Genomic DNA, 19,455 nt, shown 5'->3' with positions numbered 1-19,455 from the left:
GTTGGTTTTAAAAGCTTCCCAATCCTCTAACATGCCACTTATTTTTGGTATATTATATGTCCTCTTTTTTCCCTTTTATGCTGCATTTGACATCCTTTTTCAACCACAGTTGCACTATCCTCCCCTTAGAATAGTACTATCTTCTTTGGGATTTATCTATCCTACTTCTTCTGAATTACCCCCAGAAACTTAGCCATTACTGCTCTGCCATCATCCTTGTCAGTGTCCCCTTTTAATTAACTTTGACCAGCTGCTTTCTCATGACTTCGTAATACATCTGACATATTTGTAATAGGAATACACCTGACATTATATTTGTCCTCTCAAACTGTGGGGTGAATTCTATTGTGTTATGATCACTGTCTCCCAAGGGTTACTTTACCTTAAGCTCCCTGATCAGGTCTTGTTCATTACACAACACCCAATCCAGAATAGCTGATCCACTAGTTGTTTTGAAAATCCATCTTGTAGACATTCTGCAAGTTCCTTTTGACGTGTGTTTTCTATCCCCAGTTGTAATTTGTTGCCCACATCCTAGGTACTGTTCAGAGGCCTGTATATAACTCCTATAAGGCTATATTTACTCCGGCAGTTCTTTAACTCTACCTACAAGGATTCTACACTTTCCAATCCTATGTCACTTCTTCTCAAAGATTTCATTTCATTTTTTACCAACGGAACCATCCCACCTCTCTGCCTACCTGCCTGTTCTTCTGATTCCAGTGTGTATCCTTGGATGTTAAGTTCCCAGTTGTAATCTTCTTTCAGCCACATCTGAGTGATACTCACAACAACATACCTGCCAATGTTTACAAGAACATCTACCTTATTGTGTATGCTGTGTGCATTCAGATATAGCACTTGCTGTCCTGCATTCATCACACTTCTCAATCTTACACTTCACACTTCATGTTACACTTCACTGTAACTTTGCCCTACCATCTGCCTGTCCTTCCTGACAGTCTCACTACACATTGCATCGACTTGTATACGAACTGCCCCATCCTCTAACCTATCATTCTGGTTCCCATCACCCTGCCAACTTAGTTTAAATGCTCCTCATCAGCTCTTTCAAACCTGCCTGCCAGGATAGTGGCCCCCCTCGGATTCAGGAGTAACCTGTCCTTTTTGTAGAGGTTATACCTTTCCCAGAAGAAATCCCAATGATCCAGAAATCTGAAACCCTCCTCCTGAACCACTCCCTCAACCACTCATTCATCTGGACTATCATCCTATTCCTACCCAGCCTAGCTCATGGTTCTGGGATTAATCCAGAAATTACTACCTTGGAGGTCCTGCTCCTCAGCCTCTTCCATAACTCCTTATACTCACTGTGCAGGACCTCTTCCCCCTTTCTACCACTGTCATTTGTGCCAGTGTGCACCATGGCCTCTGATTGCTCACCATCCCTCCTGAGAACCCTCCTTTTGATCCTGTTGAGGATCTGAGATGTGAAGAAGGTAAACGAGTACAACAAAACTGGGAAGTATTTAGGCACATAACCAGGGAAATTGATCACAAAATGGTAGGTTGGTTAATGAGTTCAGGTGCAAAGAGACTGGGGTGGTGATATAAGAAGGGAGAGGTATAAATGGGTTCAGGAGCAGAGAGATTGAGATGATTGTACAACAAGAGAGAGGTATAACTGGGTTCAGGAATGGGCGATTGGGTGGTTATATGAGGGAGAGAGGTGTAAATGGGTTCAGGAGCAGGGGACTGGGGTGGTAATATAAGGAGAGAGGTATAACTGGGTTCAGGAACGGAGGACTGGGGTGGTTATATAAGGAGAGAGAGGTATAAATGGGTTCAGGAACGGAGGACTGGGGTGGTTATATAAGGAGAGAGGTATAAATGGGTTCAGGAACGGAGGACTGGGGTGGTTATCTGAGGGAGAGAAGTATAAATGGGTTCAGAAGCAGGGGACTGGGGTGGTTGTATAATGACAGAGAGAGGTATAAGTGAGTTCAGGAGCAGAGGACTGGGGTGGTTATATAAGGAAAAGGGTATAAACGGGCTCAGGAACAGACTGAGGGGACTGTGGTGGATATATAACGAGAGAGACAGAGATATAAATGGGTTCAGGAGCAGGGAGATTGGGGTAGTTATATAAAATTGGCAGAGCAAGTTCTGACGATTTAAAAAATAAAAAGCATATGAGATTCTTGGCTTTATTAAGGGAAGACAAAAGCCAAGAGGTTATGTTAAAGCTTTCTGAATCATTTGTTGAGCCTCACCGGGGGTAATGTGTTCAGGTCTGGGCACCACACCGTAGGAAGTGCAGAAAAGATTGATTAGAGTGGTTCTGGTGTAGACATTTCAGTTCTTTGAAGACGATGGGGTGATTCTTGGGGCAGTAGAGTTAGAGAGTTTAATAAATGTTCAAAATCATGAAAGATTTAGTTGAAAAAATAAGGAAAATTGACACCTTCGACGGATGGAGGCTTGGTGATCAGAGGGGACCAATTGAAGATGTTGGCAAACAAGGAAGGAAGATAAAATTGTTTTTGTACAGTGAACTATGATCTCGTCTTTGCTGCTGGTAGAGAGAGTGCAGCTGGAGTCAACACCAACTCTCGAAAGGGAATCGCTTAGGAAACAGAAATTAAGAGGGCATTCAGGAAAGAGGAGAGCTTAAAAAACAGAAGCCCAGTGCGACAAATGGCCACCAGTACAGGACCCCACACTTCCACATCAGGTCACCACACCTCCAGTACACGTCCCCTCACCTTCCAGTACACGTCACCAAACCCCCAGTACACGTCACCTCACCTTCCAGTACAGAACCCCTCACCTCCAGCACACGTCACCAAACCCCCAGTACACGTCACCAAACCCCCAGTGCACCTCACCAAACCCCCAGTACACGTCCCCTCACCTCCGGCACACGTCCCCTCACCCCGGGTACACCTCACCAAACCCCCAGTACACGTCACCTCACCCCCAGTACACGTCCCCAAACCTCCATCACACGTCCCCTCACCTCCAGTACACGTCACCAAACCCCCGGTACATGTCACCTCACCCCCAGTACACGTCACCAAACCCCCAGTACACGTCACCTCACACCCAGTACACGTCACCAAACCCCCAGTGCACCTCACCAAACCCCCAGTACACGTCCCCTCACCTCCGGCACACGTCCCCCCACCCCGGGTACACCTCACCAAACCCCCAGTACACGTCACCTCACCCCCAGTACACGTCCCCAAACCTCCATCACACATCCCCTCACCTCCAGTACACGTCACCAAACCCCCGGTACATGTCACCTCACCCCCAGTACACGTCACCAAACCCCCGGTCCACGTCACCTCTCCCCCAGTACACGTCACCTCACCCTCAGTACACGTCACCAAACCCCTGGTACACGTCCCCAAACCCCTGGTACACGTCCCCAAACCTCCAGTACACGTCCTCTCACCTCCAATACACGTCCCCTCACCTCCAGCACACGTCCCCTCACCTCCAGTACACGTCCCCTCACCTCCCATAGCCCGTCCCCTCACCTCCCATAGCCCGTCCCCTCACCTCCCATAGCCCGTACCCTCACCTCCCATAGCCCATCCCCTCACCTCCCATAGCCCGTCCCCTCACCTCCCATAACCCGTCCCCTCACCTCCAGTACACGTCCCCTCACCTCCCATAACTCGTCCCCTCACCTCCCATAACTCGTCCCCTCACCTCCCATAACCCGTCCCCTCACCTCCAGCACACGTCCCCTCACCTCCAGCACACGTCCCTCACCTCCAGCACACGTCCCTCACTTCCAGCACATGTCCCTCACTTCCAGCACATGTCCCCTCACCTCCAGTACACGTCCCCTCACCTCCATCGCAAGTCCCTCATCCAACACACGTCCCCTACCTTCCATAACCCGTCCCCTCACCTCCAGCACATGTCCCCTCACCTTCCATTACATGTCCCCTCACCTCCCATAACTCGTCCCCTCACCTCCCATAACCCGTCCCCTCACCTCCAGCACACGTCCCCTCACCTCCAGTACACGTCCCCTCACCTCCATCACAAGTCCCTCATCCAGCACACGTCCCCTACCTTCCATAACCCGTCCCCTCACCTCCAGCACATGTCCCCTCACCTCCAGTACACGTCCCCTCACCTCCATCGCAAGTCCCTCATACAGCACACATCCCTCATCCAGCACACGTCCCCTCACCTCCAGCACACGTCCCTCACTTCCAGCACACGTCCCTCACTTCCAGCACATGTCCCCTCACCTCCAGTACACGTCCCCTCACCTCCATCGCAAGTCCCTCATCCAACACACGTCCCCTACCTTCCATAACCCGTCCCCTCACCTCCAGCACATGTCCCCTCACCTTCCATTACATGTCCCCTCACCTCCCATAACTCGTCCCCTCACCTCCCATAACCCGTCCCCTCACCTCCAGCACACGTCCCCTCACCTCCCATAACCCGTCCCCTCACCTCCAGCACACGTCCCCTCACCTCCAGTACACGTCCCCTCACCTCCATCACAAGTCCCTCATCCAGCACACGTCCCCTACCTTCCATAACCCGTCCCCTCACCTCCAGCACATGTCCCCTCACCTCCAGTACACGTCCCCTCACCTCCATCGCAAGTCCCTCATACAGCACACATCCCTCATCCAGCACACGTCCCCTCACCTCCAGCACACGTCCCCTACCTTCCATAACCCGTCCCCTCACCTCCAGCACATGTCCCCTACCTTCCATAACCTGTCCCCTCACCTTCCATTACATGTCCCCTCACCTCCAGCACACGTCCCCTCACCTTAAATGCACCCCATTGTTAGGAATAAGAGTTCGGGAAGTCAGTGTGATGGATTTGCCAGCTGCTGTGGGGCTGAAAGCATGGAGGCATCTCCTGCTGGATGGGAAGTCAGTCTGCAGCCATGTGTCCAGTTTGCAAACTGTCTGGATCCCCTGCCATAATCTGGGGATGACCAATATTTCTCAGTCATCTTTTGCAGACCAGATCCCAAGGAGAGTCAGTAGCTTTGAGGAATGTACCTTGGAAAGAGTTAGTACGTCAGGGACTGTACCCCAGGGAGAGTTGGTTCATCTGGGACAATCGGTACATTAGGGACTATATCCTGGGGAGAGTTGATACATCTGGGACTCTACCCCAGAGAGAGTTGGTACATCAGGGACTGTACCCAGGCAGAGTCTGTGTCTTTGGGTACTGTACCCCAGGGAGAGTCAGTACCTTCAAGAAATGATACAAAGGAATGTCCGTGGTTTTGAAAGAGAGAAGATTGATGGACAATTGAGAAATGACGGGGGAATAATTATGTAAAACAAGACAATATTTGCGTGTGGGGACTTGCTGCCATGTCTCCATTGGTTTGTTGTTGAGGTTTGAGAGACGTTGACCTGAAGGAGCTTGTTGTTCTTGGCCTGTAGTTATACCCACGGGGGTGCTGTCACTCCCTGCTTGTTGGCATGTTCAAACATACCCTGCTTGGTTGGCTCCCTTAAAGCTGCATTGGGACAAAATTCCTCTGAAATTTGCAGGTAATTTAACTTTCCTTGTAGAGCAGTGGTTTTAGACTTAAAGACACAAACTGCAGATGCTGAAATTGGGAACAAAAATCAAACTGCTGGAGGAACTTTTGCAAGTGTTGAGCGGCATCTGTGGAGGGAAAAGGACAGCTATTATTTCAGACTAAGAAACTTCATCTAAACTCTGATTTTTTTCCTTTATCATTCATACCTTCCTTCACTGTATCAAAAATTTTTCATTCAAAGCAGAACCGCATGAGGCAGTTAAACATGAATGTAGAAATTGGAAGGTTGTGAGGTTAAATCTACATCAAGTTTATAAGGGCCTGTAGTCAGGAGAATGTTGCCTACAATGGTGCAGCCCTCCTACAGTATGGCACTGCAGCGTCAATCTGGCTTCTGTGGGTAGGGTACCATGAGTGGGAATTGAACCCATAATGTTCTGAGAGAGGTTGCCCACTGAGCCAGTGTGTGTCAGTAGCTTACTGGTTCCCAAGTGTAGTTACAACTGCTGGTCACCATGGGAACATGAGTCTCCTTGGAGACGTGTCTGTATTTGCAGCATTCTTGGAGGGGGTGTGCCCACCTTTGTAGAGGACCAGGCTGTGTGTCCATGTTTGAGGGATCCCCGAGGTGTGTGTCCTGCTTTGGGAGTGGCCTTGGGGTGTGTGTCCATCTTTGCACAGGTCCTGACATGCGGTATGTGCTGGGATGTCTTTCTGTGTTTGCGGATGATCCTGGAGCAGATGTCTGTGTTTGCAGCCAGCCCCAGGGCATGTGTCTGTGTTTGAAGGGAGTCCTGGAATGCATGCTGGTGTTTGCAAGGGGTCCCAAGATGCATGATAGTGTTTGCAGGGAACTCTTAAGTGGTTCTGAATTTGCAAGAACATTCCTGGTCATATGTGTGCTCACAAGGAATAACGAGAAATTGTCAGAAATCTGCAGCGTATGGAAAATTTGAAACAACCTGTGCCGAGATGAGGTATCAACAACTGAACGCAATACATCACCCGGAGGGTGTGCGTGCAGGGCTGCTGGGAATTTGTTATGGAAATGCTTTTTCAGAGAAACCCTTAATGTTCTGGGTAATGGGGTGTAAAATACATTGGGTATCTTTTGAAAAGTGGGTGAGTGCTAAGAGGAACAGGAGTGTCGAAGTCTCAAAGTCACAACACCTGCGTCTGTTTCTTTTTTCCTAATTGGGTAATCGTTTGAGACCAAAATCCGGAACTGTTCTTGCACTGACTTAATAAAAACATCATCTGTTTTTCTAGTTCCAAATGAATGTTTTATTATTAACAATGTCTTTACATCCTAAAACACTTTGCTGAGCATCGTTTTCATCTCCCCAGTGAGCTAACCTTTGACTCTTGTTCCTTTCTGCTGGATTTCCTCTGTTCAGAATTGCCATCGACGTGTGGGCCACGTTGGCAGAGTTCTGCAACGTTTTCACAGCCGTCAACCAGTCCGAGGTACCGCTGTACAAGGACCCGGATGAGGACCTCACCCTGCTTGTTCTGGACGAGGACAAGATCCTCTCAGGCTTTGTTCCTCTCCTGGCTGCCCCTCAGGACCCTTGCTACGTGGAGACAGCCGCAGATAAGGTCAGCCGGGGGGCACACTGTAAACTCTTGTTCCTGGGAAGGCTTTTTTTAAACAGAATGTGATTAACTCAGTGAGGGTGTAAAGGGAAAATGGTGACCTCAACATCTGACATCTGTCTGTACAGCACCAGTGTCATGAAAAGCACCTCTTCCTGTAGCGTGTGTTCTGTGGCATGCTTTGTATACACTGCCTTCCCTCCTTGTCTAAATAGCTAGTGTTGGCCACCCTGCATTCCTCCAAACGGAGGCTGTCAGACCCTGCCAAGGCTCTGTGCTGGGCTCTCATCCAAATCCCCTGGGCTAATATCACCATCCCAGAATATGATTTTCTTTAGGCCTGGGGCTGAACCTCAATCAAACTCTGACTGCCTCCTGTCCTGTAAAAGCTGCTGGGGCTGAATTCGTTGACTTCAGCTGTTAGATTTGATGCATTTTTAAAGCAATGTCAGAAGCACAGACATAGGAATTTATCCGCACATAGATAGGTGCATTCATCATGAGCCAACTCTGATGCCCAAGACTTTCATGCCACCACCAACAGACTGACTGGCTCCACCGTGATTGCATGGGCTGCTTGTGGTAAGATATTGACCTGTTGAATCATAAAGATCAGCTTTATTTGTCACATGTACATCAAAACATTGAACCATACAGTGAATTGTGTCATTTGCATTAAAGACCAACACAGTCTGAAGAGGTGCTGGGGGCAGCCTACATGTGTTGCCACACTGATGCCAACAGAGCATGTCTACAACCCACTAAACCTAAAGCATATGTCTTTGGAATGTGGGAGGAAACCAGAGCACCCAGAGGAGACCTATGCAGTCATGGGGAGAAGGTACAGATAGTGGTGGGCAGTGAACCCTGGTTGCTGGTGCTGTAAAGCTTTACACCATCTGGTAGACTACTGGCTAGCATCGCAGTACAAAATTGTTTAGAAATCTTAAATTGTTTTCCCAGCTTGAGTTACTTTAACAGGTAAGTGGCTGCCTCAGCTGACCGAGACATTCGGGTCCTACAGAGCCCTGCATACCCTGATCCTATTTTGTGGTGGAATGTTGAGCTTGTAAGGAGTCGAGGTGTTAGACTGAGCCTCGTGATCCTCTAAATCACCAACAGTTCTGATTGCGTTCCATGTGTGTACACGGCTCAAATGTGATGCCCCCTTCTTTGACAAAACCGCACACCAACGCTCACAAGCAACTTCACAAAGGTACCAAAGTAGTCCAAAATACCCTTGTTCACCTTGGGCCCTGAAGAGGAGTCAAGGACTTCAGAAGAGCTGGCGAGTTAGTAAGAGGAGAAGAAACTTTACCCTTCACTCTCAGTCTCCTGACACTGCATGCTCCAGAGCCTGCCTGGATCAGGAACAGGCACTTTGAACAAAAAAATGTGTATCAGCTTGAAAAGTCAGGACATATTTTGGCATGCATAAATTGTAGACTAAGTCTGGTACGGAATGATCTGCTCTTTGGGGAGAGTGAGCTGTTGATTTGTGGAGGCATGATGTTCGACTCAGCAGGTGTGCAGCATCGAATCACTGCTCCAAGGCTGTTAGCTTTAGCCTATGGGGCAACCTTCCCTTAGTCTTGGCTTCTCTGAAACTTCCCTCTGTTTGAAATGTATAGAGGAGCCATACTGTCCCAAACACAGAGCCTGAATGTGTTAGCATGTAACACAGTACCACAAGTTAAACTTGGCATCTCTACAAAGAATTGGCCTTGAATATTCTAATGTTAGAATCCAGAAAAAAAATTGCTTATAATAAGTATCCCGTTTTCTCTTTGTAATTTTAAAGTGTATCAGCTACTGTTGTCCGGTGCTGTAGACAATGTGACAGGAAATCATATCGGATCAATGGCCAGGTGGCTGACCTGATGAATCTGTGGTTAGAGTCATAGAAAAGTATAGCACAGAAACAGGCCCTTTGGTCCATCTAGTCTGTGCCGAGCCATTTAAACTACCTATTCCCATAGACCTGCAGCGGGACCATAGCCTTCCATACCCCTACCATCCATGTACCTTTCCAAGTTTCTCTTAAACATTGAAATCAAGCTTGCGTGTATCACTTGAGTTGGCAGCTCGTTTCACACCTTCGCCACCCTTTGAATGAAGAAGTTCACCCCCCCCCATCACAAACAAGAGAAAAACTGCAGATGCTGGAAATCCAAGCCAAGCACACGGAATGCTAGCGGAGCTCAGCAGACCAAGCAGCATCTATCGAAAAAAGGTACAGTCGACGTTTGGGCCAAAACCCTTCGGCAGGACTCCCCATGTTCCCTTTAAACTTTTTACCTTTCACTCTTAACCCCTGACCTCCAGTTGTAGTCCCATCCAACCTCAGTGGAAAAAACTTGCTTGCATTTACCCTATCCATACCCCTCATAACTTTGTATACTTCTGTCAAATCTCCCCTCAATCTTCTACATTTGTCACAATGGGGGCATTGGGAACGGACCCAAATACAAGACACAGACACTGAAGTACAAGCAACAAGATTTGACTAGAGAAAGGACGTGACAGGATACAGACAGGGAGCAGAGACAAGTACGCAGACTTGGGTTTGGACCCCGAACCAGACTGGACAAGGACTCAGAACCTGGGTCTTTCCTCGGGCTCGGGCCGGGACCCGGACCCCAGAACCAGGCAAGGACGTGACATGACTACAGGACTGGAGGCAGGCTGGGGTCTTGGCTCCTGGGGCTTGAGGCCGGGCTCTTGGCTCCTGAGGCTTGCGGAGGCTGATAACTCAGAGGCTGGAGCTCAGAGACAGACTGGGAACTGAACATCAACATAGAGCCAGGACTCATCCTTCGAAAAGCTGGGACTCATCTTTAACACAACACCAACATGAGACAGGACAGTACATAGCCATAGAGCCAGGACTTATACTTAGACAAGCCGGGACTCAACTTCTTCTCCACACCAAGGTGGGACAGGACCATCCATCAGGTAACGGCAGAACAGCCGGACTTACCCAACAGAAGCAAAGCAAAGACAAGACAAGACAAGACAAGACAGATACCCCTGCAGGGCAATGGCAGAACGGCCTGACTTACCCCACAGAGGCGAGGACAAGACAAGACAAGACAGATCCCCCGGCAGGGCAACAGCAGAATGACCTGACTTGCTCCACGGAGGCAGGGACAAGACAAGACAGATCCCCCCGCAGGGCAACGGCAGAACGGCCTGACTTACCCCACAGAGGCAAGGTCAAGAAGAGACAAACACCAAAGGGTGACAGACAGTTCCATCTCTGCATTGGGGTTGCTCCGAGTTGTAGTTACAGCCAGCAACCTAAGCTGACTATGGAAACAGCCGGATCCCTACCTAGCTTGGAGTGGCTGACGGCCACTCAGCTGGCCCGGGAAACAGTCAAATCCATATCACAAAGACAGCTCTGACTACTGACAGCAAGGCTCCATGAAGCGATGGTTCTCTAATGCAGCCTAAAGATGGCAAGTGGCTGCTCTAGCCTTTTACCAGCAGGTTGCTCCCAAGGGATCTTGACAAGTCAAACCAGCAGCTCACACTCAACCCCAAGGCTACTTATATTCCAAGCCTCAAGATGGGAATCTGGTGCCTATGATTAACTCAATCAAAACAAGGGACAGTTGGAAGACCCAGAGTCCTGAGTCCACGGACTGGACTGCGAACAGGAATGCGGACTTCACGGACCAGACCATGACAACATTCTAAGGAATAAAGTCCTAACCTACTAAATCTTTCCTCGTAACTCAGGTCCTCCAGACCCGGCAACATTCATGTAAATTTTCTCTCTACTCTTTCAATCTTATTTACATCTTTCCTGTAGGTAGGTGACCAAAACTGCACATGATACTCCAAATTAGATCTCACCAACCTCTTATACAACTTCCAACAGAACATCCCATCTCCTGTACTCAGTATTTTGATTATGAAGACCAATGTGCCAAGAGATTCCTTTACAACCCTATCTATCTGTGATGCCATTTTCAATGAAATAAGGACCTGTATTCCCAGAAACCTTTGTTCTACCACACACCTCAGTGCCCTACTGTTCACCGTGTAAGGCCTATCCTGGTTGGTCCTACCGAAGTACAACACCTCACACTTGTCTACATTAAATTCCATCTGCCATTTTCAGCCTATATTTTTCAGTTGGTCCAGGTCCCATTGCAAGCTCTGATAATCTTCCTTGTTGTGCACTACACCCCCAATCTTAGTGTCATCCACAAATTTGCTGATCCAGTTAACCATATTATCATCCAGATCATTGATATAGATGACAAACAACAAAGGACCCAGCACCAATCCCTGTGGCACACCACTAGTCACAGGCCTCCAGTCAGAGAGGCAATCCACTCTGGCTTCTCCCACAAAGCCAATGTCTAGCCCAACTTACTAGCTCATCTTGAATGCTGAGCAACCGAACATACTTGACCAATCTCCCATGTGGGACCTTATCGAAAGCCTTGTAGACAAGTCCGTTGCCTTGCTTCATCAACTTTCCAGGTAACTTCCTTGAAAAACTCTATAAGATTGGTTAGACAGCAACCTCCCACACATGACACTATGCTGACTATCCTGAATCAGTCCAGTTTGGTGAAGCTTGCATTTGCTTGCAGAATCGGTTTTGTGAATACAGTGTGTGTCCTGGTGTGGAGCCTTTGAGACTACAGAGCTTCAGCTCTGACTTCTCCCTGGCTGAATTGTCCTGTCAGCTGGGACAGCCATAGGTACACTACTGCTGCCTTCAGTGCTGCTGCAGTAAATCAGCGAGGATGATTACCATCATATCACCCCTGCTGAAAATTGTGTGTGTGTGTGCTTTGTCTGTCTGTGTCAGCTTGGTAATAATGTGTGAACTCGGCCAGTGTTTGCCTCACCTTTGATTCTGCTCTGGTGATGACCATGCTGACTCTGCCTGCCAACGTTCCCATCTGTTGGCCATTCCAGTGGCACCCTAATCCAGGAAGAAAGAGACACTTGCAAATGGCTGACTGCATCTTTTCTCTGAGCCTTAGGGTCAGATGTCTGGTCATTAAGTGAGAAATCTGAGACTGAGTTATATTTCTTTATACTGTTTGAGCAAGGGACATCAGGTGGGGAATCAAATTCTCATACTGTTGAGCTCTAACAGTTGATGTGATGGTAGGTGTGAATGATGAAGAAGTTCTGTGTGAGCAGTCCTGGTCACTGCACTACGTGGAAGGATATACTGGCATTTGAGGGAGTGTAGAGGAGCTTATCCATGCTGGCCTGAGGCAGGATGCTCTCCATTGCCTTCTGATACCTAAGCCTTTCACCATAGAGTCCTACCCCAACTCAGGCATGCCAACCAAAGCGCCCACCTAAACTAATCCTATTTGTCCCATTTCCCTCCAAACCTTTCCTACCCACGTACACCCAGATGTCTTTTAACACTCTGTACTTCTTAGTCCAAACTTCAAAGTAAACTTCCAAGAAAATTTATTTTCAAAGTACGTATATGTTGAATAAACTCTTCTTAGGGTTCCAGACAGGTCCAGGTATCGATTATAACTGCTGCTTCAATTACAAACTCTGTTATAACAGGAAGCTCAGAGACCTCTGCCTGCACCCTACCTTGTGCAGCTGGATCCTGGACTTCCTATCAGATCACCGACGGATGGTGAGGATAGGCTCCCTCACCTCTGCCCCTCTGACCCTCAACACAGGAGCCCCTCAGGGTTGTGTCCTGAGTCCCCTCCTCTACTCCCTGTACACCCACGACTGTACTGTCGCACACAGCTCCAATCTGCTGATCAAATTTGCAGATGACACAACATTGATCGGCCTTATTTCTTGCGGTGACCAGACAGCCTACCGAGGAGAGGTTGACACCCTGACACGGTGGTGCCAAGATAACAACCTCTCCCTCAATGTCCAAACAACAAAAGAGCAGATTGTGGATTACAGGTGGAATGGAGGCAGGCTTGCCCAGATCAACATCAATGGGACGGCAGTTGAGTAGTTTCATTTTCCTCAGTATACACATCACTAAAGGTCCTACCTGGATTATACGCACTGGCTGTGTAGCAAAAAAAACACAACAGCATCTCTTCCACTTCAGGTGACTAAAGAAGTTCGGCATGAGCCCCCAGATCCTCAAGACCTCTACAAGGGCATAATTGAGAGCATCCTGACTGGCTGTATCACTGCCCGGTACGGGAACTGCATCAACCTTAATCGCTGGTCGGAGAGTGGTACGGACAGCCCAGCACATCTGTGGGTGTGAACTTTCCTCCATTGAAGACACTTACAGCAGCAGATGCGTAAAGAAGGCCTGGAAGATCACTAGGGACACCAGTCACCCCAACTATAAACTCACAGCTGTTTCCATCTGGCAAATGGTACTGTGGCATTAAAGCCAGGACCAACAGGCTACAGGATAACCTCTTTCTACAAGCCATTAGACTTAAAATTCATGTGTCTGTATATTGTGACGGAGTCATAACGCAAAGATTTTTACTCCCTCACATTGTGGGATGGATGTAAGATTTAAATAAATTCAAATCAATATATGTACCCGGCTGGAAGCCAAAGAAGAGTTTATTCGTCATATATGCTGGGGAAGTACTGGATCCTTTTTTACATATAGGTCACCATTTACAACCCTGAGATTCACTTTTGTGCGGACATTTGCAATAAATCCAACAAACACAATAGAATCAATGAGAGACTGTACCCAACAGGACAGACTGATAACCAGTGTGCAGAAGGCAAATAGAAAAGTGCAAATAGAAAAAGAAAAAGGGAAATAATCATAATAAATAAACAATAAATATCAAGAATATAAGATGAAGAGTATTTAAAAATGAGTCCGTAGGTTGTGGGAACGGATGGGTGACGGGAGGAGTGAAGTTATCCCATTGGTGGAAGGGTTATTACTGTTCCTGAACCTCGTGGTGTAGGTCTTGGTCCTGAACTGCTGAGGAAATACTGGAATGGTAAAATAGTACAACCAGGGAAGTTACAACTATTGTAAAAGCAAAAGAAAGGGCATACAACAAAGCAAAAATTAGTCGGTTGATAGAGGATTGAAAAGTTTTTAAAAACCTACAGAGAGCAACAAAAAAAATTATTAGAAGGGAAAAGATTAAATGAAGCTAGCAAGTAATATCAAAGTGGATAGCAGAAGTTTTTTCAAGTATATTAAAAATAAGAGAGATAAGAGTGGATATAGGACCGCTAGAAAATGAGACGAGAAATAATAACAGGGGACAAGGAGATGGCTGATGAACCAAATGAGTATTTGCATCAGTCTTCACTGTGGAAGACACTAGCAGTATGCCCAATGTTGTAATGTGTGAAGGAAGAGAAGTGGCTGCAGTTACTATTACAAGAGAGAAGGTGCTCAAAAAGCTGAAAGACCTAAAGGTCACCTGGACCAGATGAGCTGCACACTAAGATTCTGAAAGAGGGAGCATTAGAGATTGTGGTGGCATTAGAAATGATCTTTTAAAAATCATTGTACTCTGGCATGGTGCTTGAGAACTGGAAAATTGCAAATGTCACTCCACTTTTTCAGAAAGGAGGAAGGCAGCAGAAAGGAAATTACAGACCAGTTAACCTGACCTCAGTTGTTGGGAAGATGTTAGAGTCAATTGTTAGGATAAGGTGATGGAGTACTTGGTGACACAGGACAGGATAGTACGAAGTCAGCATGGTTCCCTTCAGGGAAAATCCTGCCTGACGAACCTTTTGGAATTCTTTGATGAGATTACCAGCCAGATAGATCAAGGGGATGCAGCGGATGTCATATATTTGGACTTTCAGAAGGTCTTTGACAAAGTGCCACGCATGAGGCTGCTTACCAAGTTAAGAGCCCATGGTATTACAGGAAAGTTACTAAGATGGTTAGAGCATTGGCTGATTGGTAGGAGGCAGTGAATGGGAATCATTTTCTGGTTAGCTGCCTGTGACTAGTGGTATTCCGCAGGTGTCGGTGATGGGACCATTACTTTTTATGCTGTATATGAATGACTTAGATGATGGAATAGAAGGCTTTGTTGCCAAGTTTGCAGATGATACCAAGATTGGTGAAGATTGGTAGTGTTGAGGAAACAGGCTGCAGAAGGATTTAGACAGATTAGGAGAATGGGCAAGAAAGTGGCAAATGAAATACAATGTTGGAAAATGCATGGTCATGAACTTTGGTAGTAGAAATAAATGTGTGGACTATTTTCTGAACGGGGAGAAAATCCAAAAATCTGAGATGCAAAGGGACTTGGGAGTCCTTGTGCAGAACACCCTGAAGGTTAATTTGCAGGCTGAGTCAGTGGTGAGGAAGGCAAATGCAATGTTAGCATTCATTTCAAGAGGTCTAGAATACAACAGCAAGGATGTGATGAGCAAGGCTTTATAAGGCACTGGTGAGGCCTCACCTTGAGTATTGTGAACAGTTTTGGGCCCCTTGTCTTAGAAAAGATGTGCTGGCATTGGAGAGGGTCCACAGGAGGTTCACAGGGATGATTCCAGGAATGAAAGGGTTATCATACGAGGAACGTTTGCTGGCTCTGGGTCTGTACTTGCTGGATTTCAGAAGGATGAGCGGGGATCTCATCGAAACCTTTTGAATGTTGAAAGGGCTAGACAGAGTAGATGTTGAAAGGATGTTTCCCGTGGTGGGAGAGTTTAGGACAAGAGGGCACAGCCTTAGGATAGAGGGTTGCCCATTTAAAACAGAGATGTGAAGAAATTTCTTTAGCCAAAGTGTGGTGAATTTGTGGAATTTATTACCACATGCAGCTACGGAGGCCAGGTCATTGGGTGTATTTAAGGCAGAGCTTGATAGGTTCTTGATTGGACATGGTATCAAAGGTTACAGGGAGTGGGGCTGAGGAGGGGGAAAAAAGGATCAGCCATGATTGAATGGTGAAGCAGACTCGATGGACTAAATGGCCTAATTCTGCTCGTATGTCTTATGGGACCACAAACTGATGTCCCTTCTAAGTCGCAAGAAGTCCAGCACTGCTATCAGCTCTGAACTCTCAGAAACCACTGGAACCCAATTACACCCCTCTAACAGTCTGGAGAAACCTTGTCAGAACTGGTATTCATGGAAGAGTTGCTGTCAAAACGTCATTCCTCCAAAGTAGAAACAAAGCCAAGAAACTCACCTATGTACAGAAACACAAGGACTGGGGTGGTGAAAGATGTTGGACTATGTGCAGCAGATGGGATATGTTACATTGGCATTGTGGTTGGTGTAGACATTGTGGGATGAATGGCCTGTTCTTTTGCTGTACTGTTCTATGTTTAAAGGCTGCTATTATTCAGCCTGCCAAACGTCAATTCCGATTTCTAAAAGCCAAATCTGTTCCCATCCATTGAAATTGGCCATACTCTAATGGACTTTTTTATCTTGAAATGCTTTATGTCCTTTTCCATAATTATGGTAAATGTAATTATATTATGATCGCTGTTTTCAGTGTGTTCCTCACTGACATCTACTCTACTTGATACAGGAGATCAAAGGTTCATTTTATTGTCAAATGATGCATGTACAACTCTGATATTTGTCTACTTCAGATAACCATTAAATAAAGAAAGACCACGAGTGTTGATGTAAGAAAAGATGTCAACTCCCCCCCCCACATGCTAGCACAGAAAAGATAAGAAATAAAACTTGCAGACCCCAAAATCCCCCCTCCCCCACAGCCACAGTAACAATCTCCGACCCCCTTCCCTCGCAGAAAAGAACAGTGGCAATAGCACCAAACCCACCCCCCACGCAAAAACTTAGCAGGTCACCCACCCGCCAATCGTCCACAAGAAAGAAAACACCAAAAACCTGAAGGAAACCAATATAAAGTATAGTCCAATAATCATATAAATCTCAGTATGGGAAAAGTCTTTTCAGTTGCACTTGAGGAGAGTGATCACACAAACTCAGTCCTTCCATAAAGAGTGACTTCCGGCCCGGGTGGGAAAGCTGCTGATCCCGCGGATGATGGTCTCCGTTGGGAGCCGTTGCTGACCTCCTCTGTATTCACCTTGATGCTTCAGTCTTCCTCACCCCTTCGAGATGGAGTCATTCATAACCCCGCACCTCATCTCTGGAGTTTTCCACGAGTCAGTTTGTGTTCTTGGTCCTTTTCATTTCGTTCCCCAATCTCTAATCTCCACGAGGCGGCATAGCTCTGGGTCCTTTGATCAAGTTCCGAAATGTACGTCACAGGCTCCAACAGTTTCCATAACACAAACAAGACAGAGAACAAGCAGAAGGCAAATAGAAGAAGTGAAATAATTGGAGAGATTTGCTATCTGGAAGATGTCGCCCGAGGAATCATTGTTTGCTGGCAGTATCTTGACTGGAAGAATCCTTAAAGGTTGGCTTGGATGTACAAACACTTTACCCTGGTGCATCTGTGTAAAACTCTAGACTTCCCCTTCTTCACTTTGGAAGAGCTACTGCTATTGGAGCTCAGACTGGGATCTTTATTGCTTGACCTGTAGAAAAGGAGATACAGAACTATGTGCCGCTGCAAGTTGTGAGGGAAGTCTCCAGCTCACTTCCCCTTCTCTGTTTGCTATTGGATCTAATTCTTATTGTAACCTGGACAAGAGGGAACTGAGTGCTGTCGTCTTTCATCTCTGGAACTTGATTTCACATTCATTAATGCGACTTCAAATAAACGTCTGGTCCCCATGGACACGGAATTGTTAACTATCCTTCAACTAGTGAGGAGTATGGCCTTGGACTTCAATAGTTTTATGTTTTGGGTGCGACTGAGAATGCTACTGTGTGGTCAGTGTTGACCATTCAGATTCTGTTCTTGTCAATATGAACACAATGGGTCATTCTTCACAGATACTACCTGACCTGCCGAATGTTGCAGAAATTTCCTTTTCATTTTAGACTTACAGGATCTGTTGGTTTTTACTTCAAAATCAGATAGTTTGCTCACTGCAATTTGGTGTAGCTGCTTCTCGCCATCCCACAGTTGAAACATTATGAAAATTGGAATGTTGAGTTACGCTTCCACAAAGAGGAAGAAGGCTGGGGAGAGTTTTTTTTATATAATGTATATTCTTGGTTGTCTCAGAACATTAACGGGTAAGAAATTTAACATTAATGCAGTACTGCAGTATAAATGTTTGCTGGAAACATTAGACTGCAATTTTGCAACAGCAAGATACACAGTAGTTAAACAGTTGGTTTGCTGTAGTTGAGTTCATTGTATGGCATTGACCAATGACTTCCCACACTTATTGGATTCTGTGTCCTCCACATTACTTATTCATTCTCTGTCTCAAGACAACTGCCATAAAAGTGTGAGAGGGAATTTGTGAAACATTTTACAATGTCAAAGTTGAAAGTCAAGTTTATTGTCATCCATACGCGTACATGTATTGCGTGCTCAGGTGCAATGAAAAACCTACTTGCAGCAGCATCACAGGCACGTAGCATTAAATAATTGACATTCACAAGAAGAACATAAATTATACACAATTTTGTATGTTGGTCAGACCCAAGTTGTGTCCATAGACCCAAGGGCAACGTTGTGTATCTGGTATTTGGTTCAGTAATTGATGCTGCCCAGAATTGAAGAATCAACCATTTTGGAATTATTGTGGCATGGAAGATCTGTGGTGCCTGGAATAGTTTCATTCCCATACAGATCCCTGGCTGTAAGTATAAGAGTTGCGGGAAGCTCAGTACGTTGTTGCTTTCTCTTGTGTGGCCAGACACCACCTATACTTACTGCCATGGTCTCAGGTGATATAGTGCTGTCTTGTCTTTCTCTTGTCAGTTCTAAACGTTCACTGATGTATGCCTGTTGTCCTCAGAAATGTGACCCATCCTACCCTGGTGATGGCCCAGGTTTGTCTGCTGTTAATCGCTAGGGCCAGTGACAAGGGTAATAGAGGTGAGTTGGGTCTTTGAGAGGAAGTGGTGGTTAGGTGGGGACTGGTTTCAGGAGGAAGGTGTTGAAGGATTGATGATGAAGGTAGAAGGGAGGAATTTAACATTCACATGGTATTGCAAAGTAAATGTTTGCTTGATACATAACCTTGTTCCACTTTGGTAGCAAAGAAGTGACAGGCAATTATCCAGTTCAGCTTCTGACACACCTGGTCAGTTGGCCCCTTGCCAGGTTGTTGCCAGATTATTTTTAAGTGAGTCTCCTGGCAGTCGAACACTTCTGCCATTTTGTGCTATGTGACCGATGGGGAAACGTGAGACATTATAAGCAGATGACATGTCATAGAAAGCATTCTTCACTGAGGAGACTCTGATCTTCTGTTATGATTGGCTGAAGGCCAGTCAGCATTACTCCAGGTGTTTTCTGAGGGTGGGGCAGGGGGTTTAAACAGGTAATAAAAGTAACTTAATACT

At 46.5% G+C, this 19,455-nt stretch overlaps 1 protein-coding gene across 2 annotated transcripts in view; it reads left to right on the top strand.

Annotated features, from left to right (window-relative positions):
* smg6 (SMG6 nonsense mediated mRNA decay factor) overlaps window positions 1-19,455 on the top strand; it is a 527,995-nt gene that overhangs the window by 309,002 nt on the left and 199,538 nt on the right. For both annotated transcript variants that reach the window (XM_072243359.1, XM_072243360.1), the window contains one exon: window positions 6,908-7,109. In XM_072243359.1, coding sequence (XP_072099460.1) covers window positions 6,908-7,109 — 202 coding nt within the window. The remainder of the gene's footprint in view (window positions 1-6,907; window positions 7,110-19,455) is intronic.

Source organism: Mobula birostris, chromosome 25 (genome assembly GCF_030028105.1).
Source record: "Mobula birostris isolate sMobBir1 chromosome 25, sMobBir1.hap1, whole genome shotgun sequence".
In the NCBI taxonomy this organism is placed as follows: Eukaryota; Metazoa; Chordata; class Chondrichthyes; order Myliobatiformes; family Myliobatidae; genus Mobula; species Mobula birostris.
This window is presented reverse-complemented; position numbering and strand designations above follow the sequence as displayed.